Source organism: Rana temporaria, chromosome 7 (assembly GCF_905171775.1).
Source record: "Rana temporaria chromosome 7, aRanTem1.1, whole genome shotgun sequence".
In the NCBI taxonomy this organism is placed as follows: domain Eukaryota; kingdom Metazoa; phylum Chordata; class Amphibia; order Anura; family Ranidae; genus Rana; species Rana temporaria.
This window is the reverse complement of record NC_053495.1, coordinates 94189057-94203484: the sequence shown is the minus strand read 5'-3', so window position 1 is coordinate 94203484 and position 14428 is coordinate 94189057. Positions and strand designations below refer to the sequence as shown.

Sequence of the window (14428 nt, the reverse complement as noted above, 5' to 3'; positions counted from 1 at the left end):
GACAGTTAATACTTAAAGGGGAGTTCCAGTCATTTTTGTGTTTAGTGAAAGTCACCAGCTACAAAAAAAGCTTTTTGTAGCTGCTGACTTTTAATAAACACACCCTCACTATACCACCATCCAGCAATGTGGCTACCTGAACCCTCAGTTCTCTCCCTAGCCTCTCCCCGGCATCGCATGGGCGAGTTGGCCAGGCAATCTTCTGGGACCTGTGACGTGTCCCAGAAGGTTGAAGGGAGGGAGAGGAGAACTTCCGCTTGCGTGGCTTAGGTGGCCCGAGTGGAAGTGGATGCCAAATGTGGCATGTAAGGGGACGACGAGTCCTTAAAGAGGAACTTCCACTTTTGGGGGCAACGCTGATTTAAGAAGTCCAAAAGTGTATCGAAATTCGGCCAGTTCAGCAGGGGCCAGCTAAATTTCAATCCATTAATGGCTGTTCTCATTCGAGTCAATCTAATGATTGACACCTGTGTAACAATGGCCCAGAGGGGAGGATTTCCATTTCCACCTCACTTTCTTGAAAGGTTATTTTTTATTTTTTTTTCAATGGACAAGATGACATTAACATGAGATTTCCAGAGTTTTAATGTAGGGGGATTGGGAGAGAGCCATCTTTGTGCAACTAGTTTCAATGTTAGAAAAAGAAGCCTTGTGGCAGAGGTTAAAATATCAGGTTGGTAGAATTATAATTGGAATGTTTTTACAGTGCCTTAAAGTATTCATACCCCTTGAAATTTTCGTCATGTTACAACCAAAATCATAAATACATTTTATGGGGATTTTATGTGATGGACAAGCACAAAGTGGCACATAATTTTAAAGTGGAAGGAAAGTGATAAATGATTTTCAAAATGTTTTACAAATAAATGTAAAAAGTGTGGTCTGCATTTGTATTCAACCCCCCTAAGTCAATGCTTTGTAGAACTACTTTTTGCTGCAATTACAGCTGCAAGTCATTTTGGGTATGTCTCTGCCAGCTTTGCACATCTAGAGGTGAATTTTTTGCCCATTGTTCTTTGCAAAATAGCTCAAGCTCTGTCAAAACAGTGTCTGAACAGCAATTTTCAAGTCCATGCCACAGATTCCTAATTGGATTTAGGTCTGGACTTTGACTGGGCCATTCTAACACATAAAAAAAGGGAAAACACTGCGCTAAACCAAACATAAATATAAAACAAAGCAGCTGGCACACAAACAAAGTGGAGAAAATGGTAGAACAATAGTAAAGCGCTAAATGGTGTGCCCAATGGTTATAAAGGCACAAAAGTGAATGTGAACAGAATGTATATAAAGTCCCTATAAAAACCCCATAAACAAAAATATATATATATATATATATATATATATATATATATATATATATATATATATATATATATATATATATATATATATATATATATATATATATATATATATATATATATATAGTAAGGTACTCTTACCGGAGGGTGTGGACTTGGCTGTTTTTTTAGGACAGTAAGTCTCATGAGCGTGGTGGTCTCGGCGGACCTGAATCTCTGCGTAGAAGAACTCCCCAGACACATGAGATGAGTATCACCGATCACAGGAACTGGGCGGACGTAGCTTCAATGGCAAGGCATGAATGGAAGGCCCCAATGGGCTCGTAGGGCAAGATGGAAAAGAAAACAGATGCTCCAAATGGTGCAGGTCAAAACAAACCGTGACCGGTTTTATTTGGTTTACAAAATATAAAAATATGGTCACGTGAACAATACAAATAAAAGCAGTATGGGGTGCTATAATGCATAATTGGATTATAGCACCCCATACTGCTTTTATTTGTATTGTTCACGTGACCATATTTTTATATTTTGTATACCAAATAAAACCTGTCAAGGTTTGTTTTGACCTGCACCATTTGGAGCATCTTTTTTCTTTTCCATTTTTTCCATCTTGCCCATTGGGGCCTTCCATTCATGCCCTGCAATTGAAGCTACGTCTGCCCAGTTCCTGTGATCGGTGATACTCATCTCATCTGACGTGTCCAATCATCGTGTCTGGGGAGTCCTTCGACGCAGAGATTCAGGTCCGCTGAGACCCACCACGCTCATGAGACTTGCTGTCCACATCCTCCGGTAAGAGTACCTTACTATACTTACCTCTTTCATGTGATGCCTTGTTGATCTCTTCAGACAACTATATACTCAACCATCATGTCAACGTTTTCATTCATCACCTTTCCTATGGAATTCTAAGTGCACTGCACTGTGTGATTTATTTATTAACCTAGTGTCACATTCAGTGTGATATAGGACCTTACACGGACTTCATATATAATTTTTTTTTTTTTTTTTTGTTCTTGGGGGTCTCCACACAGACTTTATATATATTTTGTTTATGTTTTTTTTTTTACAGACTTTATATACATTCTGTTCACATTCACTTTTGTGCCTTTCTAATCATTCTAACACATGAATATGCTTTGATCAAAATCATTTCATTGTAGCTCTGGCTGTGTGTTTAGGGTTGTAGTCCTACTGAACCTCCGCCCCAGTCAGGGTTTTCTTCTAAGATTGCCCTGTTTTTGGCTCCATCCATCTTCCCATCAACTCTGACCAGCTTCCTGTCCCTGCTGAAGAAAAGCATCCTCGCAACATGTTGCTACCACCACCATATTTCACGGTGGTGATGGTGCGTTCGGGGTGATCTACACTGTTCGTTTTCCGCCACACACATAAACTTTTTGGCCTAAAAGCAAAACGCACATTTTTGGTCTCATCTGACCAGAGCACCCTTTTCCACGTTTGCTGTGTCACCCATATGGCTTCTCGCAAAATACGTACATACGGAACTTCTTATTGCTTTCTTTAAACAATTGCTTTTTTCTTGGCACTTTTCCATAAAGGCCAGATTTGTAGAGTGCACGACTAATGGTTGTCTTGTGGACAAATTCTCCCACCTGAGCTGTGGATCTATGCAGCTCCTCCATTGTTACTATGGGCAACTTGGCTGCTGCTCTTATTAATGCTCTCCTTGTCTGACCTGTCAGTTTAGGTAGACAGTCATGTCTTGGTAGGTTTGCAGTTGTGCCTTCCTCTTTCCATTTTCAGATGATGGATTGAACAGTGCTCCTTGAGATGTTCAAAGCTTGGGATTTTTTTTATAACCTAACCCTGCTTTAAACGTCTCAACAACTTTATCCCTGACCTGTCTGGTGTGTTCCTTGACCTTCATGATGCTGTTTGTGCAGAAAGGTTCTCTAACAAATCTGAGGGCTTCACGGAATTGCTGTATTTATATTGAGATTAAATTGCACACAGGTGGACTCGATCTACTAAGTAGATGACTTCTGAAGGCAATTGGTTAAACTAGATTTTAGTTGGGGTATAAGAGTAAAGGGGGCTGAATACAAATGCACGCCACACTTTTTTCAGATATTAGTAAAAAGAATTTGAAAACCATTTATCTTTTTCCCTCCACTTCACAATTATGTGCCACTTTGTGTTGGTCTATTACATAAAATCCCAATAAAATATATTTACGTTTTTAGTTGTAACAAAAATGTGGAAAATTTCAAGGGGGTATGAATACTTTTTCAAGGCCCTGTATATGAATGTTTTATTTATTTTTTTCTTTCTATGTATTTTTTATTCTAGAACAGGATGCCCTCTTTCAAGAGAAAGACATGAAGGCTGTCCTTACTACTTGTCATTTCGCAAATGGTAGTTCCCTGGTTATATACCCAAATTTGTGTAGTGCAACTTTTCATAAAATTTAATAATACATTTGCACAAAATTTTGATCACAAGTGCTATAAATCGGCAACCTTAGATGCAGCAACAAAGTGCAATATCTTATATATAAAACATTAGGGTTGTCCCGATACCGATACTAGTATCGGTATCGGGACCGATTCCGAGTTTTTTCGGCGGTACTCAGACGCCGATACCCCGCCCCGATACACAAATAGAATACTTGCCGCCGACCGAAGCCGCAATCCGCCGCCATTCGCCGCATCCCCGCTGCCGCCGACTGTGTAATACGGGCGGGAACATTACAGCTTTGAATAGCTGTAATGATTCGCACCACGCATAGACACTCCCCCTCGCTCGGGTGAACTGTCCAATCCCGAGCGAGGGGGAGTGTCTATACGCAGCGCGGCGCCAATCATTACAGTGATTCAAAGTTGTAATGTTCCCGGCGTATTACACAGTCGGCGGCAGCGGGGATGCAGGTAAGCGTGACATGGCTGGATGGGGGGAGACGCTGGCTGGGGGGAGACGCTGGCTGGATGGTGGCAGACGCTGGCTGGATGGTGGCAGACGCTGGCTGGATGGTGGCAGACGCTGGCTGGATGGGGGGTGACGCTGGCTGGATGGGGGGTGACGCTGGCTGGATGGGGGGTGACGCTGGCTGGATGGGGGGTGACGCTGGCTGGATGGGGGGTGACGCTGGCTGGATGGGGGGTGACGCTGGCTGGATGGGGGGTGACGCTGGCTGGATGGGGGGTGACAATGGCTGGGGGAATACATTGCTGGATGGGGGGTGACAATGGCTGCATGGGGGGAGACAATGGCTGGATGGGGGGATACATGGCTGCATGGGGGGAGACAATGGCTGCATGGGGGGTGACGCTGGCTGGATGGGGGGAGACAATGGCTGCATGGGGGGTGACAATGGCTGGGGGAATACATTGCTGGATGGGGGGTGACAATGGCTGCATGGGGGGAGACAATGGCTGGATGGGGGGATACATGGCTGCATGGGGGGAGACAATGGCTGCATGGGGGGTGACGCTGGCTGGATGGGGGGAGACAATGGCTGCATGGGGGGTGACGCTGGCTGCATGGGGGGTGACGCTGGCTGGATGGGGGGTGACGCTGGCTGGATGGGGGGTGACGCTGGCTGGATGGGGGGTGACGCTGGCTGGATGGGGGGTGACGCTGGCTGGATGGGGGGTGACGCTGGCTGGATGGGGGGTGACGCTGGCTGGATGGGGGGTGACGCTGGCTGGATGGGGGGTGACGCTGGCTGGATGGGGGGTGACGCTGGCTGCATGGGGGGTGACGCTGGCTGCATGGGGGGTGACAATGGCTGGGGGAATACATTGCTGGATGGGGGGTGACAATGGCTGGATGGGGGGTGACAATGGCTGGATGGGGGGTGACAATGGCTGGATGGGGGGATACATGGCTGCATGGGGGGTGACAATGGCTGCATGGGGGGTGACAATGGCTGCATGGGGGGAGACAATGGCTGCATGGGGGGAGACAATGGCTGGATGGGGGGATACATGGCTGCATCTGTGGGGGGACATCGCTGCATTTGGGGACACATTTTAAAAAAAGTATCGGTATTCGGTATCGGCGACTACTTGATAAAAAGTATCGGTACTTGTACTCAGTCCTAAAAAAGTGGTATCGGGACAACCCTATAAAACATAAAGTGTAGCGCTAATTATAAGTGAGATAAAGGATTGGGTATATTAATAATTAACCAATCATTGAAAAGTGTCCGTATGAAACACATTAAAGTAGTCCATAAAAAACTGAAAAAATTAATAATAAATGAATCCTCAAAATTCATTTCACAGTGGATAAATGTGCAAAATAAACTTCAATAAAGAAATGGTAATAAATCTTCATAGGTAAAAAAGATGTATAAATCCAGCACCGAAATGAATGGAGGCTTACCAGAAGCTATATAATCTTATATATCGCTCCATTTTAAATGTGCAGAAAATAAATACAAATTGTGGAAATCCATACAAAAAATATTTCAATATATTATATTTATTAATGCATGCAGTCTAACAAATGTCCAAAAAATATATAAAGCATAAAAAATATAAATCAAAGAAAATCACAGCTGTGCTCACACTGATTCCACCACCTGTGCAGTATGGTCTCTCACCTCACTGTCGTGACCCCTGCTTTTATCAGTAGGTCACATGCAGTTTTCCTCTAAGGGGATAGAGATAGCAGTTGCCACTTCTGAATCCTCACTGCCTTCTGCCCAGGTGGATAGATGTATCTCAGATATAACAAATGCAAGTAGGGACAAGAAGAGCTCACCATCTTTAGTGTGCTCTGTTTAAATCTCTCATTTAATGTAAAAGATAAAGTATTGCCTTAACAACTGAAGCACTATGGGTAGCGATCCTGTTGCTTGGTTTATGACTGTTTCTGCAAATAACACATTTCCTTTTTTTTTCTTTTTTTTTTTATTAAGCAGTTACATACAATTTTGATCATATGTTTTAGAAAATGTGTATGCCAATTGATCACACATGTAAACACTTAAAGGATAAGTTCAACTTTGGAGCATGTCACTAGCTACACCCATATTCAGGTTGTAACATGCTCCAGCAGTCCCCCAAATCCTCCCCCTGTGACAGTGGGCAGGGGATATACTCCCCACACGTGCTGACAGAATTTAAAAATTGTGCAGCTGTGCGTGGCTCTGCCCACACAGCTGCATTATTCATTAACAGTGATCTGTGAATGAATAGACTACAAGTACCATCTTCAGCCACAGCAGATGGTTGTAGTTTTAAGTCAACTGTGAGGGTGCTGATGAGGGCTCTCATAGTAAATTGATTTTCCCGCTCTTCGGTAACTGCTGGTACAGGCAGGTGGCTAGATTGATTGTAAGCTCCTTGAGGGTAGGGACTGATGTGAATGTACATTGTATATGTAAATTGCTGCGTAAATTGACTGCGCTATATAAATACCTTAATAATGAGAGTCTGTAGGAGCCTGACATTGTGCCCGTGAGCTGCAGAAATATGTGCATTTATTCGTTTTTTCCAAAAGGTGAACTTGGCCTTTAAAGAGGATCTGTACTGGGAGAAAAATATGTAGCCTGCCATTCTAAAAAAAAGAGAAAAATAGCTAGTTGGCTAGCTCTCATGCTGAGCCACTGATTTCAGTCTTTCCTAAGTCACATCATCACTGTGCAAATCGGATGCTTTGTCTTCACTTGCATGCTTGTTTTGGACCAGTAACTCAGAATATTGAAGTTATAGACAGGCAAGCGGTTAGCATTTTTACAATACGGTCTACATTGGCAGTTCACTTTTCTTTTCTTATTACAGATTTCCTTTACCATTGTGACATTGGTTTGGGGTAATTATCCCCGCACCCACTGTCAGTTTAATCACCTTAATACTGGACACTTTCAGCCCCTTCCTGCACAGGCCAATTTTCAGCTTTCAATGCTGTTGCACTTTGAATATATACTTATGCAACACTGTACCCATATGAAAATGTTATCTTTTTTTCACACAGTTTTCTTTTGTAGGTATTTAATCACCACTGGGTTTTAATTTGTTTGCGCTATAAATGAAAGACCAAATATTAAAAAAAAAAAAAAAAAAAAAAAGTTTTTCGTAGTTTCTGTTATAAGATTTTGCAAATGGGCACTGGGCAGTTGATTTAAAAAACTGGTTCCTAACTTTTTCAGCTGGCTCCTAGATTCTAAGCAAATTTGTCAAGCCCTGGCAAATCGTATTTCCCTGGCTTTTATACTGATCCATACATTTTAGGACAAGTATACATATAAAGTGGTGTGACTTTACTGACTTCTCTTAATGCATGATTTTTTTGGGCCACTAATTCAAAATATGAAAATCCAAGACAGCCAAGTAACGAGTATTTAGCTGATGATGCATGTACTGTATATAGGTTTGTGCTTTCAAGGGAATGTATGGGGATAATATTTGAGGAACAAGTGTAAATGCCAAAAGATAGCCATCTTTTGGCATTTACACTTGTTCTGGGGCTTTTAAGATGCTTTCATTTATTCAAGACTTCAACAATTAAAATATACCAATTTATTTGTACTTTTTTAGAATTAATGCACATACAGTGGGTACGGAAAGTATTCAGACCCCCTTAAATTTTTCACTCTTTGTTATATTGCAGCCATTTGCTAAAATCCATTTAAGTTCATTTTTTTCCTCTTTAATGTACATTCAGCACCCCATATTGACAGAAAAACACAGAATTGTTGACCTCCATGATTCTCATTTCGCTGGCATGCACTGTGAGCTGTAAGGTCTTATATAGACAGGTGTGTGGCTTTCCTAATCAAGTCCAATCAGTATAATCAAACACAGCTGGACTCAAATGAAGGTGTATCTCAGGCAGGGTTCACACTGGTCCGACATTGGGAGCTCATGTCGCATGACGTGTGAAAATCAATGTTTCCCTATGAGAGCCGTCTTAACCACTTAAGACCCAGACCTTGTCCCTTTTTGCGATTTGGCACTGCGTTGCCTTAACTGACAATTGCGCAGTCATGCGTCGTGGCTCCCAAACAAAATTGGCATCCTTTTTTCCCCCACAAATAGAGCTTTATTTTGGTGGTATTTGATCACCTCTGCTGTTTTTATTTTTTTGGCGTTATAAACAAAAATAGAGCGACAATTTTGAAAAAAATGCAATATTTTTTGCTATAATATCCCCCAAAAATATATAAAAAAAAAACATTTTCTTTCCCTCAGTTTAGGCCGATACGTATTCTACCTATTTTTGGTTAAAAAAAAATTGCAATAAGCGTTTTTCGATTGGTTTGCGCAAAATTTATAGCGTTTACAAAATAGGGGATAGTTTTTTATTGCTTTTTTATTAATAATTTTTTTTTTTTTTTTACTAATGACGGCGATTTTCGTGACTGCGACATTATGGCTGACACATCGGACAATTTTGACACATTTTTGAGACCATTGTAATTTTCACAGCGAACAGTGCTATAAAAATGCACTGATTACTGTGAAAATTACAATTGAAGTTTAGGAGTTAACCACTAGGGGGCACTGTAGGGGTTAAGTGTGACCTCATATGTGTTTCTAACTGTAGGAGGGGCGGGGCTGGACGCCAGTGATCGTCTTTCCCTATATATCAGGGAACAGACTATCGCTCACACTGCCACAATGAAGAACAGGGAAGGTGTGTTTACGCACACCTCTCCCCGTTCTTCAGCTCAGGTGACCGATCGCAGGACAGCCGTGCCATTCTGCCGATGTATATCGGTGTGAAGGGGTCCTTAAGTGGTTAACTGGTCTGACACAAGTCAGTTCGACTTTGAAAATGCTCCCTGTACTACTTTGGTCCGACTTTGATCCTACTTCAGCCCATTGAATATCATTGAAGTCGGCTCAAAGTAGGATCCTTGTCCTAACCATCCGACTTTTGACATTGTGATTACAGCAGCAGTAAAAGGAATTATCTCACACTGGGATTGTTTTGATTGTCAGACTATGACAAAGTCGGATCAAAGTAGTATCCTGTTTATTTAAGTCGGACCAATGTAGGACCAATGTAGGATTGATGTCGCAGAGCAAAGTAGGATGAAAGTCTTATGACTGTCGTGTAGTATAGTGTGAACCCAGCCTCAAGGATGATCAGAAGAAATGGACAGCACTTGAGTTAAATATGAGTTTTACAAGCAAAGGGACTTTGCTTAGGACCATGTGATAGTTCAGTTTTTCTTTTTTCATAAATCTGCTAAAATGTCAATTCTGTTTTTCTGTCAATATGCTGTGTACATTAATGAGGAAAAAAATAACTTAAATGATTTTAGCAAATGACTGCAATATAACAATGAGTGAACAATTTAAGGGGGTCTGAATACTTTCTGTACCCACTGCATATAAAACATTTTAAAGAATCATTACAGTAAGATTTTAAAGCGGCCGTATACCCCGCTTGGTGATTTTTACCTACAGGTAATCCTATATATATATATATATATATATATATATATATATATATATATATATATATATATATATATATATATATATATATATACTTACCTGTAGGCAAAACTAAGATTTCCTAAACTTGCACGGTTTAGGAGCAGCGCATGCGCTCTGAAGGTCCAGTGGATCGTGGCGGAAGGGGATATCGCCGCTTTAGGTAGGTCAAACAAAGGTGAAAACCTCTCTTCCAGTTTAGAAGCCCAGGTGCTGGCATGGCAATACATATAGCAATAAAACAGGAAGAAGTTCTGGACAGCCACACTCCAAAAAAGTGTTTGCCTCTTTATTCAAAACATGAAATCAAAAATACATGCTACAGCAGGACTGACAGGAGAGCCGACGCATTTCACAATAACAAACAGTGCTTAGTCATAGCTAAAAATCACAGAAATTAACTTTGTATAAATACTTTTTCACTGTAGACCATGTGACCAGAGAATTTGTTTAATTAATTGACCAATTAAACTTGATTGATCACCTGAAATCTCAACATATTCTGTGAATACAGTCGTGGTGGAAATTGCTGGAATGGAGGTCTCCTGTGTGCATGCGCAGGATTGACGTCATAGCGGCTTTATTTTTTTTTTTTTTTGGGGGGGGGGGGGGTTCCAGCGGTATACTACTGCTTTAATTAGTTGTCTGATATAGAAACTCCACCAAAAAAAATCTGTAAAAGGCAACCCAGCCAAATATCAATAATACATTAGCAAACAACTGTAACACAACCAAAAGAAAAGTTATATTTCTTTTACCATATCTTAAATAATCTGATAAAAAGCTGAAATATAATCAGTTAACTTGTTAACAGAAAACAATAATAAAAATCATATGAAATTAAAGTAATACTAAACGCACATTGTCTTTTCTCAAGGGTGCTCAACCTGTGGCGCTCCAGCTGATGCGGAAATTCAAGTCCTCAGCCTTTGGAAGTCATGCTTGTAACTGTTAGCCTTGCAATGCATAATGGGACTTGTAGTTCCATAACAGCTGGAGGACCACAGGTTGAGCACCCATGCATGTATGTGGATGATGCCACTAATTTTCATTAAAAGTACCAGATATTTAAGTGTCGAAGTGCAGATTTTAAATGGGAAATTTATGGCTATCCCTTTTAGGGCCCCAACAATCTGTGGTTCTGAATAGCACTTTATTTCTTATAAGAGACGCGTTCTTGCTCTGGGATATTATACCCAGAAAAATTTGTACGAGTTCATGAAACATATGGGTAAGGGTTTTTGTGGGATGCATATGTTGGACATTTATGTACATTTTTATATTGTTTCTATATTGCAGTATGCTTTTTTTTTTTTTTTTTTTTTTTTTTTTTTTATCTATGGCATTATGGTATATTATCCATTGTTGTATACACAAATTCAATAAATTAAGAATATTATGTTCAATATAAAAAAAACAGCCTTTGCAATACAGCGTAAATATAAATAAAATCAATAAACTTTGAAATTGGCATACAAATATATATTTGAAATCACATCTTATTTTGTGGCAATAACATGGTGTGGGCAGTTTTCTGCCAGTCACAGGCCGTGTCACGCCCCTCCAACCTGTATCTTGGAATAAGAAGGAGGTGACTCCACCATTAATTTACATGCAATAATCCCCCCCCCCCAATATATTGTGGTTAGTGGGCATGGAGGAGGAGGGGGTGGGCTGTCATTTACCACTGTGTATACACCCACACGTGTGACTCTCTAGTCACATGGGCTGCTCAGATGAGATGGGGAGGAAAGGCTTAGCATAGAAACTCGCTAAAACCAGAGCATGTGCAGTGTTTCCAACACAGCTTCAAAATCCCTAGCTGAATTGGGGACATAAGCAGAAGACAGTGGAGACAGAGAGCAGCAGGTTAAACCAGTTTTTTTTTTTTGTAGAATACAGAGAACGAATATCATAGTGATGAAGTAGGAACAGCATGTAATATGCTGTGTATTGTGAATTGCGCTTCCCTAGTGGTTCATCTATCGCCACCTACTTCTGGGCAATGATTTTAGTTATTAGCCCCCCAATACATATCACCTCCATTTGGTAATACACCGAATAAGTATAAATGTGTATAAATATGTGGCAAGTGCTTATATACAAATATTCTTCTCAGAAAAATTGTAAAAACACAAGAAAACACAAAACAACTTGCATATATCTGCTTATACACTTATAAAATAGTGCTCTTATAAAGCATATGTGCCCCTATGCCAGATTCAAATGATCACTACCTCAAAAACAAACAAGTATTCTAATAGAAATATATATATATGAAAAAATGTAGTGGAAAAAATATATATGTGACAGAGGATTTCTAAATTGGTCCTCTTATTAAAGTCCCAATATACTAATCAGGTGCTTATATGAATGCTTCTTTCGTGAGGTGTTATAACACAATGAAATGTCACCGTGATATTCCCGTCACCGCTAGAAATGGCCACTCGCCAGATCTCATTCAATAAATGCCTTTGGTTCATTCCCAGGATAACCACTCCTCTTGCACGTATTTTCACCAACTGCCAGATGCCTTGGATGTACTAGTGGGGTCTCTTTCCCTCCTACGAGGGCTCATAAAAAAAAGAGTGCCCCTCATGGTGTAGTACGTAAAAAATGTATTGGTCACATAAAAACAGGTAAGTATTGCACTCGCATTTGGTTGTGCCCGTATGCCGGCACCAAGCTTCTCCAGCCATGTATGCGATCAGCGCGTGGTTCCGTAGATATCAGCAGCCTCTACGCGTTTCTCAAAGTATATTGCATCCTCAGCAGCCTCTACGCGAAACGCCTAGAGGCTGCTGATACCTACGGAACCACGCGCTGATCGTGAGATAGGCGCAAGGGGAACTCGAGAGGAACGGCTCTTACCTTTTCACTTTTTACTTTAGTAGTACATTTCCAACCCTGCTGGATATGAGATCAAGCTTCCTCGAGTGGTATATTCAAAAACTCTTTAACCACTTACACCCAGGACCATTATGCAGCTTAAGGACCTGGCCCCTTTTTGCGATTTGGCACTGCGTCACTTTAACTGACAATTGTGCGGTCATGCGACCTGGCTCCCAAACATACATTGGCGAAATTTTTTTCCCACAAACAGAGCTTTCTTTTGGTGGTATTTGATCACCTCTGCGGTTTTTATTTTTTGCGCTATAAACAAAAATAGAGCGCCAATTTTGAAAAAAATGCAATATTTTTTACTTTTTGCTATAATATCCCTCAGTTTGGGCCGATACGTATTTTTCTACATATTTTTGGTAAAAAAATCGCAATAAGCGTTTGATTGGTTTGTGCAAAATTTATAGCATCTACCAAATAGGGGATAGTTTTAGTGCATTTTTTTTATTTATTTTTTCTAGTAATGGCAGTGATCAGCGGTTTTTTTTTTATCGTGACTGCAACATTATGGCGGACGCTTTTGGGACCATTGTCATTTTTACAGCGAACAATGCTATAAAAATGCACTGGTTACTGTAAAAAATTACACTGGCAGTGAATGGGGTTAACCAGGAGGGGGCGTGGCTGTGCATGTGACGTCACTGATCGTCGTTCCCTAACACAAGAAAAAGACGATCAGTGACAGCCACACTAGAAAGCACGGGGAGAGGTTTGTTTACACTTGCCTCTCCCCGTTCTACCTATGTGACCCGATTGCGGGACACTGGCGGCGATCGGGTCCGTTGTTCCCGCGGGGACGGTCATGGAGAAGAGGACAGGGTGCCGCGCTCGCGACCCACGGCTGGGTTCTAAGGGGACGTACATGTACGCCCTTGTGTCCAGCCATGCCATTTTGTCGCCGTATATCGTCGTCCGCCGGTCCTCAAGTGGTTAAACTAGAATTCCCGAGTTTAAAAGGTTTTGTCCTTTTTTTTATGTCTTACCTCAAGAGGATATAACCACGTAATTCAAACTTTTCAGATGGCTTATCTAATAGACACCTAAAAATCAGATGGAGCTTTAATGAGAATCAATTTCCCAAGACAGAAATGGGAAAACTCCTATGTTCTGCATGTTGTAAAAATGTAATTCCAATATACCATACTTATGACAAAGTATTGAAAATGGTAAGAGGAAACTATTGGGATGTAGAGGACATATTGTACAAACTTCTCTCCAAATAAAAAACTTGAGTTTGCCTTCCCAAAGCCAAAAAAAACTTCTTCAACCCCTCTACATGATGTCAAAGTATCCTGCAAAAGCAAATTATTTTTTAATATGTATAGGGAGAGTTCAAAAAGGCATATGCAAAAGACCCACAGTAGACCATGGTTCTACCATCTGAGACTCTATATAATGTTGGTATAGTATAATGTGCCATTAACCCCATCCCTAACTTAGTGTACCAAGCAAGCCAAATTGCATATGCAAAAATTTGGAAGAATAATACCTAACGAACACTTTAGGCATGTGTAATCTCTTTAGAGCAATTCTAGGCCTTTTACCTTGCCACAAAGAAAAGACCTAATTTAACCTCTCAATATCTGTTTTAACAGTAGGGGAATTGTCGGGAGCGGATATAGCAACCTAGCCAAACAAATCATTTTAATCAAATGATACCTGTCCAACATTGCCGTAGTTCAGATATTATTTTATTAGGTATAGGGAGGTAATTAAGAGCATATGTCATAAATTTATTTTTAGGTATCAAAATCCCCAAATATTTATAGTAATTCTGGACTCTAAAGCTACTCACTCACCCAG

At 40.8% G+C, this 14428-nt stretch overlaps 1 protein-coding gene across 2 annotated transcripts in view; it reads left to right on the top strand.

Moving 5' to 3' along the window:
• The window catches only part of UCHL5 (ubiquitin C-terminal hydrolase L5), a 92997-nt gene that overhangs the window by 56679 nt on the left and 21890 nt on the right, over window positions 1–14428 (top strand). Inside the window, exon 11 of one of the 2 annotated variants that reach the window (XM_040359676.1) lies at window positions 3621–3686. The exons of the other annotated variant lie outside the window; for it this stretch is intronic. Coding sequence (XP_040215610.1) covers window positions 3621–3653 — 33 coding nt within the window. The 3' untranslated portion in view covers window positions 3654–3686. The remainder of the gene's footprint in view (window positions 1–3620; window positions 3687–14428) is intronic. 2 annotated transcript variants of the gene reach the window in all.